The sequence below is a fragment of the Cetorhinus maximus genome, chromosome 6 (genome assembly GCF_964194155.1).
Source record: "Cetorhinus maximus chromosome 6, sCetMax3.hap1.1, whole genome shotgun sequence".
NCBI lineage: Eukaryota > Metazoa > Chordata > Chondrichthyes > Lamniformes > Cetorhinidae > Cetorhinus > Cetorhinus maximus.
In genome coordinates this window covers 15,729,603-15,750,709 of record NC_135884.1, presented here as the reverse complement: position 1 = coordinate 15,750,709, position 21,107 = coordinate 15,729,603, and the positions used below count along the sequence as shown (strand labels likewise).

The following is a 21,107-nucleotide window of genomic DNA, read 5'->3' as shown; positions in this document are numbered from 1 at the left end:
AGACCTTCCTGTTGCTTGCCACTTCAACACACCACCCTGCTCTCATGCCCGTCCTTGGCCTGCTGCAATGTTCCAGTGAAGCTCAATGCAAACTGGAGGAACAGCACCTCATCATCCGATTACACACTTTACAGCCTTCCGGACTTAACATTGAGTTCAACAACTTCAGACCATGAACTCTCTCCTCCATCCTCACCCCTTTTTGATCCCCTTTTTTGAATATTCATTTTTATTTTAAAAGTTTTATTTTTATTTTTTCCACTTACTTTTATTATTTTTAAAAATGTATTTCCATTTTTTTAATTCACTGTTTTATCCCCAGCTTTTAGCCTATTTTGGATATTCTTTTCCCACCCGTGTCCCCTCCTCCCCCACCTCCTCCTCCACCAGGGGCATCTGTCACATGCTCATGTTGTCCTTTCCAGAGCACTTACCCTGGTTAGGCTATTATCACATTCTGCTTTCTACTCTTAATAGCACCATTAACACCTCCTTTAGCCAGTACCACCAATGTTAACGCCCCTTTGACCTTTTGTTTATGACATCTTTCGCAATCTCTCCTCTGCCTCCACCTATGACTGGCCTCCTATCCAGCTTCACCTGTTCCACCCCCCCCTTTAAACAGTGTATATTTCACCACATTTCAATTTCCCTTTAGCTCTGAGGAAGAGTTGTGGGGACTGGAAAGGTTAACTCTGGTCTTTCTCTCCACAGATGTTGTCAGGCCTGCTGAGTTTTTCCAGCATTTTTTTTTGTTTCTGGGCCGGGACTTTCCCGATGGGCTCGGCCGAGTGTCGAATCGCCAGAGCGGCTCAATTTTCTTTCATTTGGTCGGGATTAGAAGGTTGAAGTTACCGAGCACGAAACATTTTCACACTGAAACGCTGTGACTGAAACATTTCTGTACTCGGCGCTAAACCAGACACATTTGCCATTCGGAAAGCTGTTTATTGATCTCCTCAGTGCCAGTTTGTCCATTTTGAATATATTTAGTTAGAGGATGAGTCTTTATTAAAAAATCATTTGACCTATCACGGGAGCGGAGTTCAAAAGTTAAATGTCGAGTGCTGATTTGCATAAACTAACCTGGTGTGTGTGTGTAAGGGGTATACCCCAAGCCACTGCAAATGCGCAATTCCCAAAGACGGTTCAACTTGGATTGTGTGTGTGGAAGGGACTTGTTTTTTCCAAAAGTGTCTCCTCTTTGTTTTCTGTTGTTTGTTTTGTGTAACTCCCGAGTTTAGGGATCGCGCAGCAATGACAAAACAAAATTTCTCCTGAGGATTGGATTGCAGGGCGACCTAAATACAGTACCGTACCGAGCAAACAGGTATGGGCTCGTTCAGGAGGCTGTTAGACAACGCTTTCCACTTCCTTCTCTAAAGAACGGCTGTCTTAAGGGGGAATTCGAGCAGCCGTTGGAAATATTGGCCAGTGTGCAGTTGTTGCACAGTGGGTCATTCCAAAAAGAAGGGAAAGTCAATCTGTAAACAACAATCATCAGTGGCTATGAGGTACATTCTGCATCTCCCTCTTCGCCATGTATTTTATTTGTTCTTGTTTGTGTTGTACTGAACGAAAGCTGTTTGTTATGAGATCTGCACTTACAACGAGAAATGCGTGGGGTGGGGAAGGGAACAGACACGACCAAAATTCAAAGGAATAGGAGAGAGGATGAACGTCCCTTAAGTACTGAAAACTGATAAGCTTAGGTTTAAAGACCGTTGGGGGAAGAATTGACCGAAGGAGATAAAGTTGAATAGCTTTGAGATCTTGGTGACTCCGGGATCCTGACGATGTATTCTGATTTCGACAATAAGGATATGGGGAGTAGGAAGATCGTGTAGTAGTGCTGTGGACATTGGGAGGAACAAGACTGGAAAGTTCAGAGAATAGGAAACCTAACTTCTGGGTGATAGGTGTGGGACTTACATTTGAGATCTGAGAGGATAATGATGGAAAGATGTCAATAGATGAAGAAAAATTAAGGTTGCAGACATTGGGCAAGAAATTGAATTTGTGAAACCCAGGAAACTTAAGTACGGTTGCAAGGTCGAGTAAATCCTGCAGAGTGAGTATCAATGGGTCGTTGCAATCATATTTGGTGTTGCTTCATTCTTCTTTCCTCCAGTCTAGTTTCTGTTATATCCTCGTCATCTTCCTTTCCATAATGCAGATAAAGGAGCATTCCCATTTGGAAATCTAGCTCTTTCACTCAAAATTTTCAAATCTTCAGGCACCCACTTCAAAAGCAAAACTTTTTGGTTATGTTACATTCAAAGAATATTATCCTGATGAAATCAGAGGAAGCTCAGAAAATAAATCACAAAATGTAGCCTGCACTGTGCAGTATCGGCTGTGGGATATGATCTCTTAATGCTGTCCCTTGTACATTGGCATGGTTACCGTTGGCACTAACATTACAGGTAGATGTTAGTAGCCATTCACACCTGCATTTATATACAAAAGGGAGGGTTTTGTGCAGCTGGTAGTGCAGGTCATCCGAACAAAAATATACATGTGCCATGATTGTGGCCCACCTAAAACTGGGTGGGTTTTTTTGTAAGGACGATATCCAGGTTTGTGTCTACTGATTAAGTTCTCTTACACTGTTGGGCCCACACAACAACCTGCATTATTCCAGGTGAATTGGCACATTGTAAGAACATAAGATTGAGGAAACATTGTTTAAATCATGCAGTTTGACACATCGTTTGGGTTAACAGCTCAAGCTTAATATTATAACTTTCATCTTTCCTCCTCCTGAGGCTTATATCCCTTTTAAAGAATTTGGTCAATTTTCTTTTGAATGATTTAACTAAAGCAACATATTTAATAGCTTGACATATGAAGAGATGATGAGAACAATTTCTAATTTCTTTTCTCCTTAATTTTTAGAGTTCCATAATGAAATTTTGCAGAAATATAACAATCTTTCCAGCAAAAATGAGTACGCCAACCCCACCACCAAGTTCACTCTTTACAACTCATCTCAAAATAATTTAAGTATTATCCCTTATTTGGTACATCCCATCATCAGTTGGAGAGTCTGTTAACAACCATTGAGTGCAGTTTGGCAGCATGTGAATTTTAATGGTTCAGGTGTCTTGACAGCGAGAGACTGGAGTGGAATGCACTCCAGATTCTCAAAATCTTCCCTTTTCTACAAGAAGGTAGACTGAGAGTAGTATATTCATCCCATCCAGCTTGAATTGTCACTTAGGTCTGTAAGCTGGGTTCCTACTGAGTTATTCTAATACTCTCCTGCTTTGACACTGTATGACTTCATTCCCTGTTGAATGATGAATCAAATTTCCATTATAAATTATGTCAGCTGCATCAAATTCACTGTCCTAGGTAGTAGCCTATTCTTTAAAGCAGTAGCTGTCCAACACTATGGCTGTGTAGATAGGGAGTGAGGAGGGGGATCCGGAGAAATTTCTTTCCAGAGAGATTTGTTGAAGCTTTGCCACATGGTTGATGCTGAGGCCATTGCAACTGTAACGTCCTCCAGCCCTACAAACAAGCCTCTGAGATCTCTGCTGCATTCCTTCAATTCTGACCTCTAGCGTATCCACAATTTTAACTGGTTTTGACTGGCAGCCATGCCTTTAGCAGCATAGGCACAAGACTCTCCATGTATCTATCTCTCTCTCTATCCCTTTAAGACAAATCTTAAAACCTACATCTTTGACCAAGCATTTGATCATCTGTCCTAATATCTCCTTGTGTGGCTCAGTGTGAAACTTTGATAACACTCCTGTGAAGTGCCTTGAGATGCTTTACTACATTAAAGGCACTATATAAATGCAAGTGTTGTTGTTGAGGGAAACATTGGCTAAATATTTGAAAAAAAAATCAGAACTATGGACAATACAAGACGGTGTGTTTTAGTTTTTGATCTGGTAAAGAGCTGGTACTAGTGCAATCGTTGGAATAGCCTTGACTTGAATGCAAACCTCTGATTCTATGCAGTAGGGGTAATCTTCTAAAGTTGAAATTAAGTTGACAAAGGCTAAATATAGGGAGCCTTATCTTGCATCTGGTGCATGTAGTATCTTATTGGAATTGCTTGATGTGGGGCCTGGATCCTAAAGGTGGGAATATATTTTATTGAGAACCAAAAACCATGAATTTTGAACTTGTGTGTTTTTTTGCTCTAAGGTTTGGAAGAAAAAAATCTTTTGAAAAGCATCCAATGGAATTTGCATTTACAGGATAAGCCAGCGCTTATCAAATAAGGATTGATCCATGGACCCACAAGTTAACTGTGCTCAGGAAAGTGGAAGACTTAACACTGAAGGAGAGGCAGCTACTTTGAGTAAGGTAAATCAAATCATCTATTATTTGGGAAGATTAAGCCCATCTTTGCTTGGTTACACTTGAACAAACTCTGCACAATCAAATGCAAACTGAGCTGGATGCAAGACTTTTCTTTAAGAAAAACTCAAGATGTTAAAATAGCAAAAAGTATTTTGTCACTTTGGAAGAAAAGTCAAATTGTGTCTGCGCACACATGAATCTTCAGATAAATCTAATATATATTTCACGAAATCGAATGCGCTGTATAAGCTTTAGACTTGACTTATTTTTGATGAATTTCTCAATGTACAAGCTAGTACTTTGGGATTGGCCAGAATGTCCCTATGTAACATTTTTGGCAGTTTTTAAAAAAAAATCCTATGGCCCCAGCTACAAAGGATGTAATTGCTAAGTTTTCTCCTGACCTGGAGTGGGCAGGGCCAGAAATGCTTTTGGAAACTTCTCTATCACATCGCTAACTCCTGCTGTATCTTTTCCATTTCCTGCTTTCAAGTCCCAAATTACAAAATACTACGAAGTATTGACAGTATAGGAACAGCCCTTTGTAGGCCCTTGCTCGTGTTTATGCTGCATATGAACCTCATCCTATTTCGATCTTTTTTCCTACACTGTCCCCTCCCCCCACCCCACCCCCACTAGGGCCATCTGTCACTTGATCATCCTGCTTTCCAGTCTTAATGTCATTATTAGCACCTCCTTTAGCCAGTATCACCACCATCAACACCCCTTTGACCTTTTGTTTATGACATCTTTTGTAATCTCTCCTTTGCCTCCACCTATCACTGGCCTTCTATCCAGCTTCACCTGTCCCACCCCCCTTAAACAGTCTACATTTCACCACATTTCTACTTCTCTTTAGTTCTGAAGAAGAGTCATATGGACTCAAAATGTTAACTCTGTCTTTCTCTCCACAGATGCTGTCAGACTTGCTGAGTTTTTCCAGCAATTTTTATTTTTAAACCTCATCCTATCCCTCTTCATCTAACCTCATCAACATATCCTTCTATTCCTTTTTCCCTCGTGTGTTTATTTCGATTCCCCTTGAATGTATCTGTGCTATTTGCCTCAGTCTTCTCTTTTTTCTAGAGAAAAGAGCTTCACCTCATTCAATCTTTCCTGATAAGTATATCTTTCAGTTCTGGTATCATTCTATTAACTCTTTTTTTGCACATTCTTCAGTGCCTTTATATCCATATAATCATGCACAGGTCAAAACTATTCACGGTACTCCAAGCCTGGTCTAAACAATTCTCTCTCTCCAAAAATGGGCCCAGTGATTTGTTTGCTTTTTTACAACATGATTAAACTGTGACATTATTTTGTGATCTGTGTATCTATACCCCAGATTTCTGTGTTCTTCTACCCCATTGAAACACTTATTTTCTATGGAGCATGTGGCCCCCTTATTCTTATGATGGCGTAGTGGTATTGTCGCTGGACTAGTAATCCAGAGACCCAGGGTAATGCTCTGGGGACTAGGGTTTGAATCTCACCATGGCAAATGTTGAAATCTCAATTTAATAAAAATCCGGAAAGTCTAATGATGACCACAAAACCATTGTTGTAAAAACCCATCTGGAAATCTGCTGTCCTTACCTGGTCTGGCTTACATGTAACTCCAGACCCACAGCAATGTGGTTGACTCTTGAATGCCCTCTGAACAAGGCCAATTATAGATGGGCAATAAATGCTGGCCTAGCCAGTGACGCCCACATCCCATGAATGATTTTTTTTTTAAAAAACACTTACCTAGAACAAAAACAAAAATACTTGGAAAAACTCAGCAGGTCTGACAGCACCTGCGGAGAGGGATACAGTTAACGTTTCGATCCTGAATGATACTTCATCAGAGCTAAGGAAAAATAGAAAAGAGGTGAAATATAAGCTGGTTTAAGGGGGGGGATGCCCACCCGCCCTCCCTTAAACCAGCTTATATTTCACTTTTCTATTTTTCCTCAGTTCTGAAGAGTCATTCGGACTCGAAATGTTAACTGTATCCCTCTCCGCAGATGCTGTCAGACCTGCTGAGTTTTTCCAGGTATTTTTGTTTTTGTTCTAGATTTCCAGCATCCGCAGTATTTTGCTTTTACCCACACTTACCTATATGCAGTTCATTTGCTAATTTTACCCATTTTACAAGTTTACTAATGTCGTTTTGTGTTTTGTCATAGTCCAACTCTGTATGAACTGCACCTCCCAATTTGGTATAATCTGCAATGTACTGCCAATTCCATATTCCAGAGACCAGTCATTTATGTTGTGAAATACAATGGTTCCTGCACCACTCCTTGTGGAACCCTATTTCCCATCATTTGCCAATCTTATTTACTACCTCTAATCTCTGTTTTCTGTTTTACAGCCAACATTCTATCCATTTTGCTACTTGTCTTCTGACTCTACATTTTCTGACCTTACTAAGTCTACTATGCAGTACCTTATCAAAGGCTTTTTGGAAATCCAATTATATTATGTCTACTGCATTACCCTTATCTTCCTTTTTGTCACTTCTTCAAAGAATTCAATAAGATTGGTCAGGCATGGCCCTTCCTTTTGTCATCTGTGCTGACTATTTATTATAATTTCAGTGTCTAGGTGCTTTTCTGTTATGTTTTTGAATAAGGATTCCAATATTTTTCCTATCACCAACTATAGTCCCCTTGTTCGATCTCCTTTTTTATTTATAGGAATCACATTAGCTGTCCCCCAATCCTCTTGTAGTATTCCCTTTTCTAATGCGTTTTTTATATTTGCCTTTGCTATCTCTTCCCCAACTCTTAATACGCATGAATGTAACCCCTCCAGACCAGAGGTTTTTTTCCTATCTAAATTTGATTAGTTTTTCAATTTTCTACCCTCTTTCTATCTGAAATAATGTTCTATCCTTTTTTGATCTCCTCTCCTAATATATTGTCCATCCTGTTACTTTACCTGGTAAATACTGAGGCAAAATAATTATTTAATATTACTGACATTTTGCTATCATTACTTGTGAATTTATTGTATGTATCCCTTAGTGGCCCTATCTGTACCCTGATTGTTATTATTTATGGGTCTGTAGAATACTTCACCATTTCTTTTTATATTCCCTGATAATTTAATTTTATAGATTCCTTTTGCCGCCTTAATTTTATTTAAACTTTCGTATTGCCTTTTGTCATCCACCCCTTTGAGAGATGTATGCATGTTGAGATAAATTAATACATTTTCCAACAAGAGTCACTGGATTAACTGGCTGATTTCCCGCCCTCAGCCCCACCCGCCAACATTCCTAGCATGGGACACCAAGGAATGTGATGTCCAAATGGTAGATCTGATCAAGATTAGATAATATAACACAGACCAAGGAATTTACATCACAGCATTCTGCATTTAATCATTGGGCAATCGGGGAGCAGTGGGAGCACGCAAACATATGCTTTTCCCATTTTAGTCCCGGCTGGAATATTTAACATACACTGTGATTAACCACATTCCATTTCTGTAATGGTGAGATTAATGGAGAAACATTAATGATGAATGTGCAGACAACACAGTCTTAACGTGTAGTTAATAGTCATTTCTAGTAAAGGAACATGCATTCTTTGTAAATAGGCTATCTCCCCAAAGACTTGGTTGGGGAATGGATTGTGGTGGAGTTAAAAGCAAAGGAAAACAGAGAGCTAAAATCAAGAGATGAAATAAAAATAGAATCGCTAATTAATAACCCCGCAGCATACAATTAAGAAAGTAGTGTCAATTAAACAAATACAATGTGAACATACAAACATAAAACAAACCCCCAAACAGGGAAAGACCAACTGATCCACCAAACCTGTCCCAGACATGTTTTGTTTCTATATTTTGTGTGTTGTGTCAAGAGACTCTCTACCCCCTACATGCCAAGTGGTCTCCTGGAATCAAAGAGAAACCAGATTTGGGGGAAAAAATCTGAAAGATTTTTTTCTGATCCTCTAAGTAATCAAAACTAGCCTAGGAGACTGAAATGACCATGCCTTATATTAATTAGTACCTTTCAGTACATTTTGTATGATGAAATCTCTGCCTCAGCCAAGAACATGATTGAGCTATCTTGAAGGGACACAGTGAAACAGCACTCACTGCACAAGTCCATTCCAAGGGTCTGTTATTCACCGGGAAAAGAAGAACTGGCTAACGTCAAGCCTGCTTTTTCTCTTGTGTAACTTAAGTGCAAGACCCCAGGTACTCAACAACCGATCAAGTTAAAACAGTGGCCTGGACCGCCTGGATTTTGTGGTCAACAGTGAGGTGACTGTACTCACAGCTAACCTCTAAGAAAGCTGCCCATCATGTGAGGGGACCAGAATGGGACACAATGGACTGGACGTTTGAGGAATTGGGCCAAAAATGGTGAGCGGGGCCCGGATGTTCCGATACCAATTTCCAGCAGATCCCATTTTCTGCTGGCAAGGGGAAGGGGGTGGGGTGTGAATCTCACAGGTGAGAAACCCAAACTCAGCAAGGCCATTTGAAGTTTGTGCTGAGTTCAAAGAGTTTTGGCCATTCCAAGGGCCTTAACATGCAGTGTGAGAGTCATGAATTGATGTCGGAGTAAATGCTCTTGAAGGGCAGATAAGCTCTGTTAAGTGTCATAATCTGAAGTTTTTTAAATCCTAACCTTTTAAATATTAAAAAAAGACAAGCTGCAGCTGTCGGTTAGAGTAAAATAAACAGTTGAAGTGACAGGTCACTTTAGAAAAAACGCTGCTATCTGTTTCTGCAGTTTCAGTAGGCTTCATTGTTGACATTTCCCAAGGGCTGTTGTTATAGCTGAGCCCATTATGAATGCCCGTCTGAGTTTAAAAATCTCCAAAACCATTTATTTCAGCAGGAGGGGGTGAGTTCACATTTTTATCGACAGTTTTAAGAAACTATTAAAGGATTAGCTGTCTTTGTGGTTACTGAATAAAAGTTTGTTTGTTTTTATAACAGATTGACCACTTGAAGGGATTTAAAATTGTTGAATGGGTTTCATGAATGAGATGTTTTTATTCTGTATTAAGTGTGTGTGTGAGTGAAAGCTCTCTTACATTGTGAGAAGTTCATTTTTTCCCACTGGGTGAGTGGCAATGGACATGGTGGAGGGGTATGAGATGGTATAGCATATGAGGGGGCATCGGGGTGAGGATTGAGGGCTGGAGGGTCTATTAGCTTCGTATAAAACTGGACCGAAATATCAGAACTGAGGTGGGCCTTCTAACCAGCCTGCCCCTGCATCTTGCCTGCCCCCATGGCTGCCTCTGAACTGCATTCGGAGGTGGCAGGCCTGACTCGATCATGTCCCTAACCCTCCCACCAAGCGAAAATTGTGCACGTGGGGTTTAGAGGCGGGTCTGCTGAGTCAGGAGATTTCCCAACTCAAGCTTCCCGCCTCTATGGCGAAATTACGATTGAATATTCTAAATGAGGTGTAACAAAGGTCTTGTGCAAGGACAAAATAGCATGTTTCATTTTTGAAATGGATATTCTGTGAATGCTTTAGTTATGGCATCTCTGTATTGGTTGCAAATATTTAGCGAGTTGTGAACTATGATACCACAGTAACTACTTCTGTTCCTTCTAAGGTGTTAGTGTGCTTAGCATTGTTCCTGTCCACATGCATAAAACCGAGCTTCTATAAGTCAGATACCATTTGCCAAAGGGCGCCCATTCTCTCAGCACATTCAAGATCTGCTTGGAGTTGTTTTAGTGTCTTCCACAGTCCTATTGTACAAATCTTCATATGATCTGTAAACTGGTGGAGTGGTCCTCTGACATCTTCATCTGGATCATTAAGACAGATAATATAGGGCAATGGCCCAAACTTCAATCCCTGCAGGACACCGCAGAGAATCGGGCTCCAAGCAGATCCACAACTTTCTGTTTATGGGCATGCAGCCAATTCTTAATCCACTGCAGCAGCTTTCCATTAAGCTTGTGGAGTAACCCCCTGTGAGATGTGGAAATTTCTTTCTTTTCTAATCATCCCGGATAACAGAGGTGTACATATAAAATTATTTTAAGACAAGATTATTATTTTAAAGTATTGGCTTTACCATCGTGATGGTTCAGGTTGCACACCTGTCTGCTGTATACCTTGTGCTACTGTTACACTAAAAGTATCTCATTTTCCACAGCTAGGGATGCAGATCAGCTACAAACTGACCCACATACGTTTCATTCGGGCTTTCAGTTCAACTAATAAATAATCCTGCTCTCAGCTGTTTGTACCAGTAATGTCACTCTGTATCTGGGGAAAAACTTTCTGGTCTAATTCTTTTGTTCATGTCATCTTCCTCCCATAAGGTTGACGGCCATGGATCTCCACCTCTATCTGTACAGGGCTGCTCTTATACATTCCACATAAGTCAACTGCATCCAGTCCACTATATTCATTCCTTCCAATAATTGTCACTGTCTACCATCTGTTCTAATGTTGTGACCAAAATATTGACCTTTCTTTCTTTGATGTTATGCACTAATTTCTTTTTTTTACAGCTATTTCCAGCACTTCCTCATTACTCTCTCTGTCTGTGTACAATATGTGGAACATCCTTCTATACGTCCATATCTCAAGGGTCGTGGAGGACACATAGGAAAGTGGAGTTGAGGTCACAATCAGATCAACCATTTTCTTATCGAATGGCAAAGCAGGCTTGAGGGACTGAATGGCCTACGAACATACAAGCTTATTAATTAGGAGCAGGAGTAGGTCACTGGGTCCCACTAGCCTGCTCTGCCATTCAATACGAACATGGCTGATCTGATTTTAACCTCGATTCCACATTTCTTCCTACTTTTCACCCTCTTGCTTATCAAGAATCTATCCATGGCCTACTCCTGCTGCTAACACTGTGTTCTTGTGAATACATTCCACTTGTCAATAGTCTATTTGTTTTCCATGTCTCCGAGGCATATAACGTAGATAACAAGTTGTAACGCTTCGGTAGTCTGTTCCTAAGATTCAGGTTCAGTTTCATTGATTTTAACACATCCTTCATTCTGAAAAAAACTGGTCTCGGCTATTACAATTCTCCTTAAGATCTCACAATCACACCTCCCATGGTCTGTTTTAAACTGCCCAAGGTATGTCCTTGTTTCAAATGTTCTAGGATTTGGCCATTTATTCAATTTTAATTTCCAGGGTTATCACCATTGTCTTGGTCTTCCTTACATTCGTTCTTAATCCATGTTCCACCCACCTTGCTTTTGCTTGCTTTACAATTTCCTGTAGTGCCTCTTCTGACTCTGCAATCAGTACAGTGTCATCTGTGTATCTCAAGTTGTTGACGTTCAACCCACCAATCTGGCTGATCTTCTACATCTTTGAAGGCAGCTTCAGTTGTTAGAACCATATCTACAAGAACTATATTTTCTTTTAAAGTTTAGAAGAACATTGCGTTATTTGGGAACTGACCTGGATTTTATTTTAAGAAGAGGTCATAAGTTCGTCTTGGACTGGAGCAAGCATTTCTTTTCTAAGAAATCACATGACATCAGCTAAATGACTAGCATGGCAATTGTGGAGGAGAGCTATTGTTTATTTAACTGCAGTCACTTTAATTGATGGAAAAAACTGTTATAAAGGCAAAACCCTAGTGATTTACTGGAAATCACCTGACAGAACTTGTTTTGAATTTAGTTGGGAATGAACTGAGCAGGGGAAAAGGTGCCCAGCTTGTGCTCTCCTTGCCTTGCTTGAAATGTGGTGTGGTTATCGGTATCCAGCTAGGAATCCTCATCTCAGTGGAACTTGTCTGTATTTGGAAACCCGGGACACTGAGACAAGAAGGATTGATCCGGCTCTATTTTCCCCCACACTGAAGCTTTGTTGGTGACAAAGTCCAGGCATCTACAGAGACCAGCAACCTGTCCTCTCATGAGGGAGCACCAGATAAACAGCATCAAAACCCTGCGAACTTTATCCTTTTTATAAGGTTTTTTTCTTCAACTACCCATCTCTGCAGAGACCCTATTTGGATGTCCTTTGTTTGTGTGTGTGTGCAAGTGTGCACACTGGAGAATTTTAAAATGGACAGATAGTTACAAATTGTGTGTTAACCGGCTCTTGCAACTTGTTTTAAAAAAAGTTTTCTTTTATTATAAATCAATCATTCAGTTGATTGAAAGCAGCCTGGTTAAAGTCTCTCTTATTCTGGGTCGAACAATAGTGAAGGTAAATAATTGGCCATTTTGGTAAGTAAGTTAAATGTTTACACTAATGGTACGATCTGTAGAGTAGCGGGGCTAGATAAACTGCGCACTCCTCACATCCTGGTTGTAACATAGATTGGGGGCTCTTGCGGGATTTCAAAATGCAGACAATGAGTGACTGGATGCGGATTAATAATAATTGGTAAAGGACCAAAGGACACATACCAGGTTTCTTATACATGAGTAAACCAAAATTACGTTAGAAGTTGCTAAGACTTTTCTGGAGATGAAAGATGTAACCCTGACTGGTTTACAAAATGTAACCAAAACTAAGCTAATGGGATTGGCGGAGAAGTTGAAGTTAGAACTAACCATAAGGGCAAGGAAAGCAGACATAGTTGAGATAATTGCACGGCATTTGAAATTGGAAGGGGTACAAGAGAGGCCATGCTCTCTTGTGGCGGTGGGGGTGGGGGGGGGGGGGGGGTTGGGGGTGGGGGGGTGGGCGGGGGGGATGAGTCAGTTAAGTTAGCTAGGGTTCAGTTGCAAATGAAACAATTTTAACACAAAAAATAAATGGAAAAATGTAAACTAGTTAAAGGAATTGAAAAAACTTGAATTGGAGGAAAAAGGGTGAGAAATGGAAATGCGAAAACTTGACCCCCAGAGAACGAAGTTAGCAAGGGAGGAAAGAGACAAGGAACAAGAAAGGGACACCACCTTAAAGGGCTGAAATTTTTTTTAAAAAGAGCCTTCAGATACTGGGGAAGGTTCTGATGATGAGAAAACAACCCCCAACCCAGAGCCCAGTTGGAAGATGTTTAAATTTGCACAAACCCTTCCAAAGTTTGAGAAAGGGATATTGATGCATTCTTTATTTTGCTTGAGAGGGTGACTAAGCAAATGAAGTGGCCAAAAAAAAACTGGACATTGCTCTTACAGAGTAGGTTGGTGGGTAGAGTTCATGTAGTTTATGCATCACTTTCAGAAGAGGTTTCTGTGGACTATGATGCAGTAGTAAAGGCTATTCTTAATGCATATGAGTTAGTTCCTGAGGTGTATAGGCAGAAATTTTGAAACATAAGGAAACAACTGGTCCTATGTTGAATTTGAGCAGGTAAAGCAAAGTAAATTTGAGTGTTGGATATGGGCATTAAAGGTAAATGCCACATATGAAGTGAAATAATTCTCCAGGAAAAATTAAAAAATTCACTTCCTCCAGTAGTTAGAGCCCACACTGAAGACCGAAGGGTTGCAGCAGAAAAACAGGCAGTGGATATGGCTGAGGATCATGAGTTGGTCCATAAATTCAAACCCTTTTTCCGTCACCCTCACAAACCCAGAAGGATAGAAGGTAGGAACATGAAAGGAAGGCAAATAGCCAGGGAAGAGATGGGACCATTTGGAACGCCTCGGGAGTTCCTCCTCAGACCGGAGAGGAATTAATTTATGGACGTGAGATAAGAGGTCCCCTGAAGTTGTCAAAGAAAAGTTTTGAGGACAGAGGATCGAATCCTCTATGTTAGATTATGTGTGCGTGTTCCAGGTACGGTTCACAGGAGCCTGGAAAGTGGCTCAAGAACATCTTAAAGTTTCACAAACAAAGTTAAAGGAATGGGCAGATAAGCAAGCTGTGACCCAAACATTGTAACCAGGGGATGAAGCGTTAGTGTTATTGCCTTTACAGGAGGAACCTCTGAAAGCACGCTTCAGTGGTCCATACAAGGTAGTTAAGAGGATCGATAAAGTAAATTATTTGACAGACACCCCAGGTCACAGCGAAAAGAATTGGCTGTGTCATATCAATATGTTAAAACAATACCATCGTAGGGAAGAGGATAAGAAGGAGCAGGTATGTCAAGTTGTAAGCACAATGGAGGACGGAAGAGACACAGAGTGAGGCAGAAGGAAATGTAGACATTACAAATTGAACCTCCTACTATCTGGTTAGCTAACACTAACACTAAAATATTAGGATTATTAGACACCATATTTTCACACTTAGAGGCAGGGCAACAAGAAGATCTAGTGAGGCTACTTACGGAATTTAATGGAATCTATATGGATTAAACCATGTTGCACAACTTTAGCCATTCATGATGTGGATGTTGGGGGATCTTCTCCTATAAAACAACATTCTTGTCGTTTAGGTCCAGAGAAACAAGCTCAAGTGAAGGTGGGAATTCAATATATGTTAGAAAAATCACCTAACTGAACCTCGTCAAAGCAGTTGGAGTTCTCAAGTAGTGTTAATGCCTAAACTTGATGGGTCAACCAGATTCTGCATAGATTATAGAAAAGTTAATGCAGTAACAAAAATGGATTCCTACCCAGTCCTTTGTTTAGAAAATTGTATTGACAGGGTTGGCAGTGCCACATTCCTTACTAAGATAAATATATTGAAAGGATACTGGCAGGTACCTTTAACATTGTGAGCTAAGGAGATATCGGTTTTCATCACCCCAAATGGGCTGTACCAATTCTGAGTAATAGCATTCGGGCTTAAAAAAAATGCTCCAGCTACTTTCCAAAGACCAATGAATCAAGTGGTATCTAGTGTTCCTATTGTGTATTTTACTTGGATGATGTATTGATTTACAGCAACACTTGGAAAGATCATTTAAAACAATTGGAAGCCCTATTTAAGCAATTACGGTTGGCAGATCTCGTAATAAACCTTGCCAAGAGTGAGTTCAGGAAAGTGCGAATAACTTATCGAGACATATCATAACACAAGGACAAGTGTTGCGAAGAACAGCAAAAGTACAGGCTTTGATAGAATTCTCAGTCCCTAAAACTAAATGGGAAATCATGAGATTTTTAGGGATGTGTAGCTTCTATAAAAAGTTTGTGTCAAACTTCAGCACAATAGCTGCTCCACTAATGGATTTATTGCAAAAGAAGACAAAGGTGGTATGGTCAAGGGAGTGCCAGACAGCTTTTGGGAAGCTGAAAGCAATCCTAATGAATGAACTGGTGTTAGCCGCCCCTAGCTTTATGAAACCCTTCAAGATGCCAATCAATGCTAGCGACTTGGGGGTGGGTGTGGTGCTATTGTAAGAGGATGAATCGGGCATAGAGAAGCCATTGGCGTACTTCTCTAAAAAAAAGTAAATCAACATCAGAAGAGAAACTCTATGGTAGAAAAGGAAACTCTGAGATTGTTACTGGCTCTTAAACATTTTGAGGCATATATGTGTCATGGCTGTAAAGAAACACCAGTATGTACTGACCATAATCCCTTGGCTTCTGTGGAAAATTTAAGACTCAGAATGCGACTGTTCCGATGGAGCTTGCAAAGACAGCCTTATAACTTAACGATTGTTCATATTGCTGGGAAGGATAGTATAATTGTTGATGCGTTATCAAGAATGTAATTTTTGTAGAATTATCTAGAAATCGAGAAATTCAAAGAGAAGTGTACAGATTCTGTATAAGGATTGAATGACTGAGTGAGTGTACGTTTGAGTTTTGTTTTATAGTATTTGTTTTCCCTGTACACTTTATTTGGAAATGGTGCTTCATTTCTTAAGGGTGAAGGCATGTTAGAACCATATGTACAAGAACTGTATTTTCTTTTAAAGTTTGGAAGGGCATTATTTGGGCACTTGTGAACTGACCTGAGAGGGAGAAAAGCTGCCCAGCTCGCACTCTCCTTGCCTTGCATGAAATACAGTGTGGTTATCAGTATCCAGCTAGGAATCCTCAACTCAGTGGAACTTGTCTGTATTTGGAAACCCAAGAGGCTGAGATGAGAAGGATTGATGTTGCTCTATTTTTCTCCATGCTGAAGCTCCATTGGTGACAGCCTCCAGGCATCTAATGGGACTAGCGAGTCGACCTCACATGAGGGAGAGCAGATAAACAGCACCAAAACCCTGTGAACTTAAACCTTTTTATATAGTTTTTTTCTTTAGCCGTTCATCTCTGCAGAGACCCTATTTGTTTGTCCTTTGTGTGTGTGTGTGTGTGTGTGTGCATGCAGTGGGGAATTTTAAAATGGATAGATAGTTACATTTCCAGATTACAAATTGTGTTAACCAGTTCTTGCTACTTGTTTTAAAAAACTAAGTTTTATTTTATTATAAATCAATCATTCTGAGTTTATTGAAAGAAGCCTGTTTAAAGTCTCTCTTATTCTGGGCCTAACAGTAGCAGAAGTAAATAAGTGGCTGTTTTGGTAAGCGAATTAAGCATTTACACTAATGGTACGACCGGTGGAGTGGTAGGGCTAGATAAACTGTGCACTCCTCCCATCCCGATCATAACACAGTGTACAGGTTGAACAGTTTTAGGGGCATAAAACAGGAGTGCACCAGAGATGTGTTGATTGTGAAACTGTCTGACAAGCCGCTATCAAATCTTATCACTGCTGATTGTTTCCAATATAGATTCTGAATTATCCTTTTATCATTTCTGTCAATTTCTAGTTTGTTTAAGCACTCCATTACTTTCTGATGGTAGGCTTTATTAAATGCCTTCTCATCGTCTACACACACAGGTTTTAGCGCTTCTCTCATGTTATAGATATCTTCTCTAGTTCCATGCTTTGGACTGAATCCCGACTGGCCTTCATCCATCTCTGCTTCTATTATTTCTTTCTGGCCTAATATATAAAACCTATCCTTAAAGTTTAGGAAATGGCTAAAGTGGCTTAGTAGCTGTCTGCCAAGGCTTTAGGACCCTGATGTGTGGTAGTGTCCTCATCACACCTGAGTCATTGGCAGCTACAATTATGTTAATATAGTAGAAAATATCTAATATTTAATAGATGATTAAATTGTAAGGACTGAGTGATATAGGAAGATTTTGTGTTCTTTCATGTCTCAAGATATCTATTATTTTGGTTTTGCTTTTGATAATGCCTAATTTAAAAAGTCAAAGATCAACATAGTCCTTTGATCCTTTCATGTTGGTTCTTCCTGTCACTGTGAAGCAGAGTTCACCAAGCATTGGATTGTTCATCCACAGCTTGGGAATACGAGTCCTTGTATATTCCCCCATTCTTTGGCCCACCACTGGCAGCTATGATTTCAGCTGCCTGGTGCGCATGCTCTAGAGTTTCTTCCTTAAACCCTCTACCTCTCTTCCTTCAAGATCCTCCCTAAAATCCATCTCCTTGACCAAGCCTCTGACTATGCCTACTATTTTTTTTACTCAGCCTGAATACTGTGAAGTATTTTGGGATATTTTCCTATTGAAGGTGATATACAAGTGCAGGCTGTTGTCGTTGGCCATTTTGAGGAAGGTCAATCTTACCAATTGATAATGTTGGTATAATAGTACTCATCAGAAAGTGAGGAACTCCAACTTTAAATGCTTGCCCTGACCCAATAGTTTGCTGTAACATGAATATCCCCAGAGACTAACACAAACTTAGAGAAGTGTCTACTGCATTCGTTGCTCCCAATGCGGTTTCCTCTACATTGGAGAGACCAAACGCAGGCTGGGTGACCACTTTGCGGAGCACCTTCGGTCTGTCCGCAAGCATAACCCAGACCTCCGTGTCGCTTGCCATTTTAACACTCCACCCTGCTCTTTGGCCCACATGTCTGTCCTTGGCTTGCTGCATTGTTCCAGTGAAGCTCAACGCAAACTGGAGGAACAGCACCTCATCTTCCGACTAGGCACTTTACAGCCTTCCAGACTGAATATTGAGTTCAACAATTTTAGATCTTAAACTCCCTCCTCCATCCCCACCCCCTTTCCGTTTCTTCCCCCTCCTCGTTTTTTTTCCAATAATTTATATAGATTTTTCTTTTCCCACCTATTTCCATTATTTTTAATGTATTCCACCGATCATTTATCTATACCTTTTATGCCCTTTTAGTCTTATTTCACCCCACCTCCACTAGAGCTACCTTGCTTGTCCTGCTATCCATTCTTAATTAGCACATTCTTTTAGATAATATCATCACCTTCAACACCTCTTTGTTCTTTTGTCTGTGACATCTTTTGGTTATCTCCTCCTATCACTGCTTGCTTGTCCCAACAACCACCCCCCCTTCTCTCTCTCCCCCCTTAAACCAGCTTATATTTCACCCCTCTCCTATTTTTACTTAGTTCTGTTGAAGGGTCATGAGGACTCAAAACGTCAACTGTACTCTTCTCCACCGATGCTGCCAGACCTGCTGAGTTTTTCCAGGTATTTTTTATTTTTTGTTACAAATTTAGAGAAATTTCATTTTCCCCAGTTATTCCAGGAAATTCACCTCTCCAACAAATTACCCAAGATGGAAACAACAACAGTTGATGGAAATTGAGGGAAGAATATTAAAAAAGTTTTTAATGTGTACATTGCTGGGCTTTAGGAATGTTTTGTGGGAAATGAATAACATTACAACACTTAAACCATATACAGTACGTGATGCAGCCTCTAACAGCGCATAGAAGAACGTTGTCGTAAGTCATTGTGACATTTGTTCTCTGCCTGTCTAAACAACTTTTCTGATCACAAGAAAATACTGCTCACATCTCCCTGCATGTCTGTGCATCTGTGTAATTGAACACAACAGGGGTCTTTCACACTGTCAAGCTCAGTAAGTCGTCCCGACCATTTCTTCCAATAACGCGTTATAACCGCTCATGTTTAAACAAATATTCACAGAATGTGTCAGAGGAGAGAGAAAAAAGAAAAGGGCCTGACCTCATTAAAACTGTTGGATTTCAAGAATGATAAAATATCTAAAACTGTCATATATCTTCACGATCTCTAAGGCTACCTTTGTCCACCTCTGTAATATCGCATGACTCCACTCCTTTCTTAATTCATCTACTACTGAAATATCATCCAAGACTCTGCTACCTCTAGACTTCACTATTCTAACGCACTCCTGGCTGGCTTTACATGTTCTGCCAGCCGTAAGTGTAAGGTCGTCTAAAATTCTGCTGCCTGTGTCCCTATTCACACCAAGTCCTGTTCACCCATCACCCCTGTGCTCACTGGTTAAGCAACGTCACAATTTTAAAATATACACCCTTGTCTACAAATTCCTCCATGGCCTCACCCCTCCCTATCTCTATAACCCCTCCAGTCTCACAACACTCCAATTATCGATACTGCGCTACATCTGGCCTCTTGAGCATGCCTGATTTTAATCACTCCACTGTTGTTGGGAGTGCCTTTGGCCGCCTAAACTGCACTTATTTTTATTCATTCACAGGATGTGGGCTTCTCTGGCTGGGCCAGCATTTATTGCCCATTCCTAGTTGCTCTTGAGAAGGTGGTGGTGAGCTGCCTCCTTGAACCGCTGCAGTGCATGCGGTGTAGGTACACCCACAGTGCTGTTAGGAAGGGAGTTCCAGGATTTTGACCCAGCGACAGTGAAGGAACGGTGATACATTTCCAAGTCAGGATGGTGACCATCTATGTCTATATTCTCCTTGAAGATGCTCCTTAAAACCTACCCCTTTGCCCAAGCAAATGGGCTGGAATATTCTGGGCCATTTGGTGATTTGCTGGGAGGCAGAAATGCCGGAAAATTGGCGCAGGTGGTGTCAAATGTTATCCTGCCACCATGCCATTTTTCCACTTAAGTGGGCAATTAAGAGCCACTTCATGTCACTGTGGGTATTTTGTCCATGTCACCACCACGAGACACTACATGGCAAGATGAAACCTGGTGGCCTCCTGGCAGGATTCAAGGAGTGGGCCCTCCTTACAGTTACTTCATGGCCCCTGGAGGGCATGGCAGCAATGTCTGCCCTCACAACAGCAATGCCATCAGCGCTCAGTGCCCCACCTCCACCCTGTGATTGCCCTGTCTAGCCTTGGCACCCCAATCCCACTTACCAGTTTTTGAGGGGACCGAGACTTTGAGGCAATTGCTCCCTGCCACTGCAAACTCAGCAGTTGCCACTGTTAGTGGTGGCGCTGCTGACACTCTGATTAGGCTGGCAACTCTTGGGGGTGGGCCACCATCCTTAATTGAATGGCAGTATACTGCCAGCGGTGGCCTTTCAATTGGCTGCTGCCTTCAAAATGCTGCTCTGGGTCGCACTGCCAGCTGACGTTGGTTTGTGTTCCGCATTTGACCCCAATGATGGGACTTCCCTGAAATGAACGGAATCCAGGCTGATATCTCCTTATATGGCTCAGTGTCAAATTTTGCTTTCTAACGCTCCTGTGAAGCTGCCTGGGGTAATTTCTTTATGCTAAAGGCACTATATCATTACAAGTTATTGTTGTTCTAGTAAATGGAGGCTAATGTTGAGCCACACCAGGGTTCTAGTGTCAAGAAATACGAGAACACGGTCCCGATAGTTACGTCAGGATCATGCCCACCCGTGCTGCCGCTGCCAGAGTTTGTCAGGTCAGTGGAAAGGCACCTCACTTACCGACACCCTGATGGATACGTCACACATCACATCTCAAACAAAAACAAAAATACCTGGAAAAACTCAGCAGGTCTGACAGCATCTGCGGAGAGGAACACAGTTAATGTTTCGAGTCCATATGACTCTTCATCAGAACTAAGGAAAAATAGAAAAGAGGTGAAATATAAGCTGGTTTAGTGGGGAGGGAGGGGTGGGACAGGTAGAGCTGGATAGAGGGCCAGTGATAGGTGGAGATAACCAAAAGGTGTCATAGACAAAAGGACAAAGAGGTGTTGAAGGTGGTGATATTATCTAAG

At 41.0% G+C, this 21,107-nt stretch overlaps 1 protein-coding gene across 5 annotated transcripts in view; it reads left to right on the top strand.

Moving 5' to 3' along the window:
* Nucleotides 1-641: 641 nt before the first annotated feature.
* LOC144681558 (uncharacterized) overlaps nt 642-21,107 on the top strand; it is a 34,237-nt gene continuing 13,771 nt past the window's right edge. Inside the window, exons 1-2 of one of the 5 annotated variants that reach the window (XM_078543239.1) lie at nt 642-688; nt 4,165-4,326. In XM_078543239.1, the coding sequence (XP_078399365.1) occupies nt 4,252-4,326 (75 nt within the window). In that variant the 5' untranslated portion in view covers nt 642-688; nt 4,165-4,251. Of the gene's footprint in view, nt 689-1,116; nt 1,341-1,366; nt 1,515-2,524; nt 2,645-4,164; nt 4,327-21,107 lie in introns of those variants that run through there. The other 4 variants (XM_078543240.1, XM_078543236.1, XM_078543237.1 and 1 more) reach the window with 4 other exon arrangements.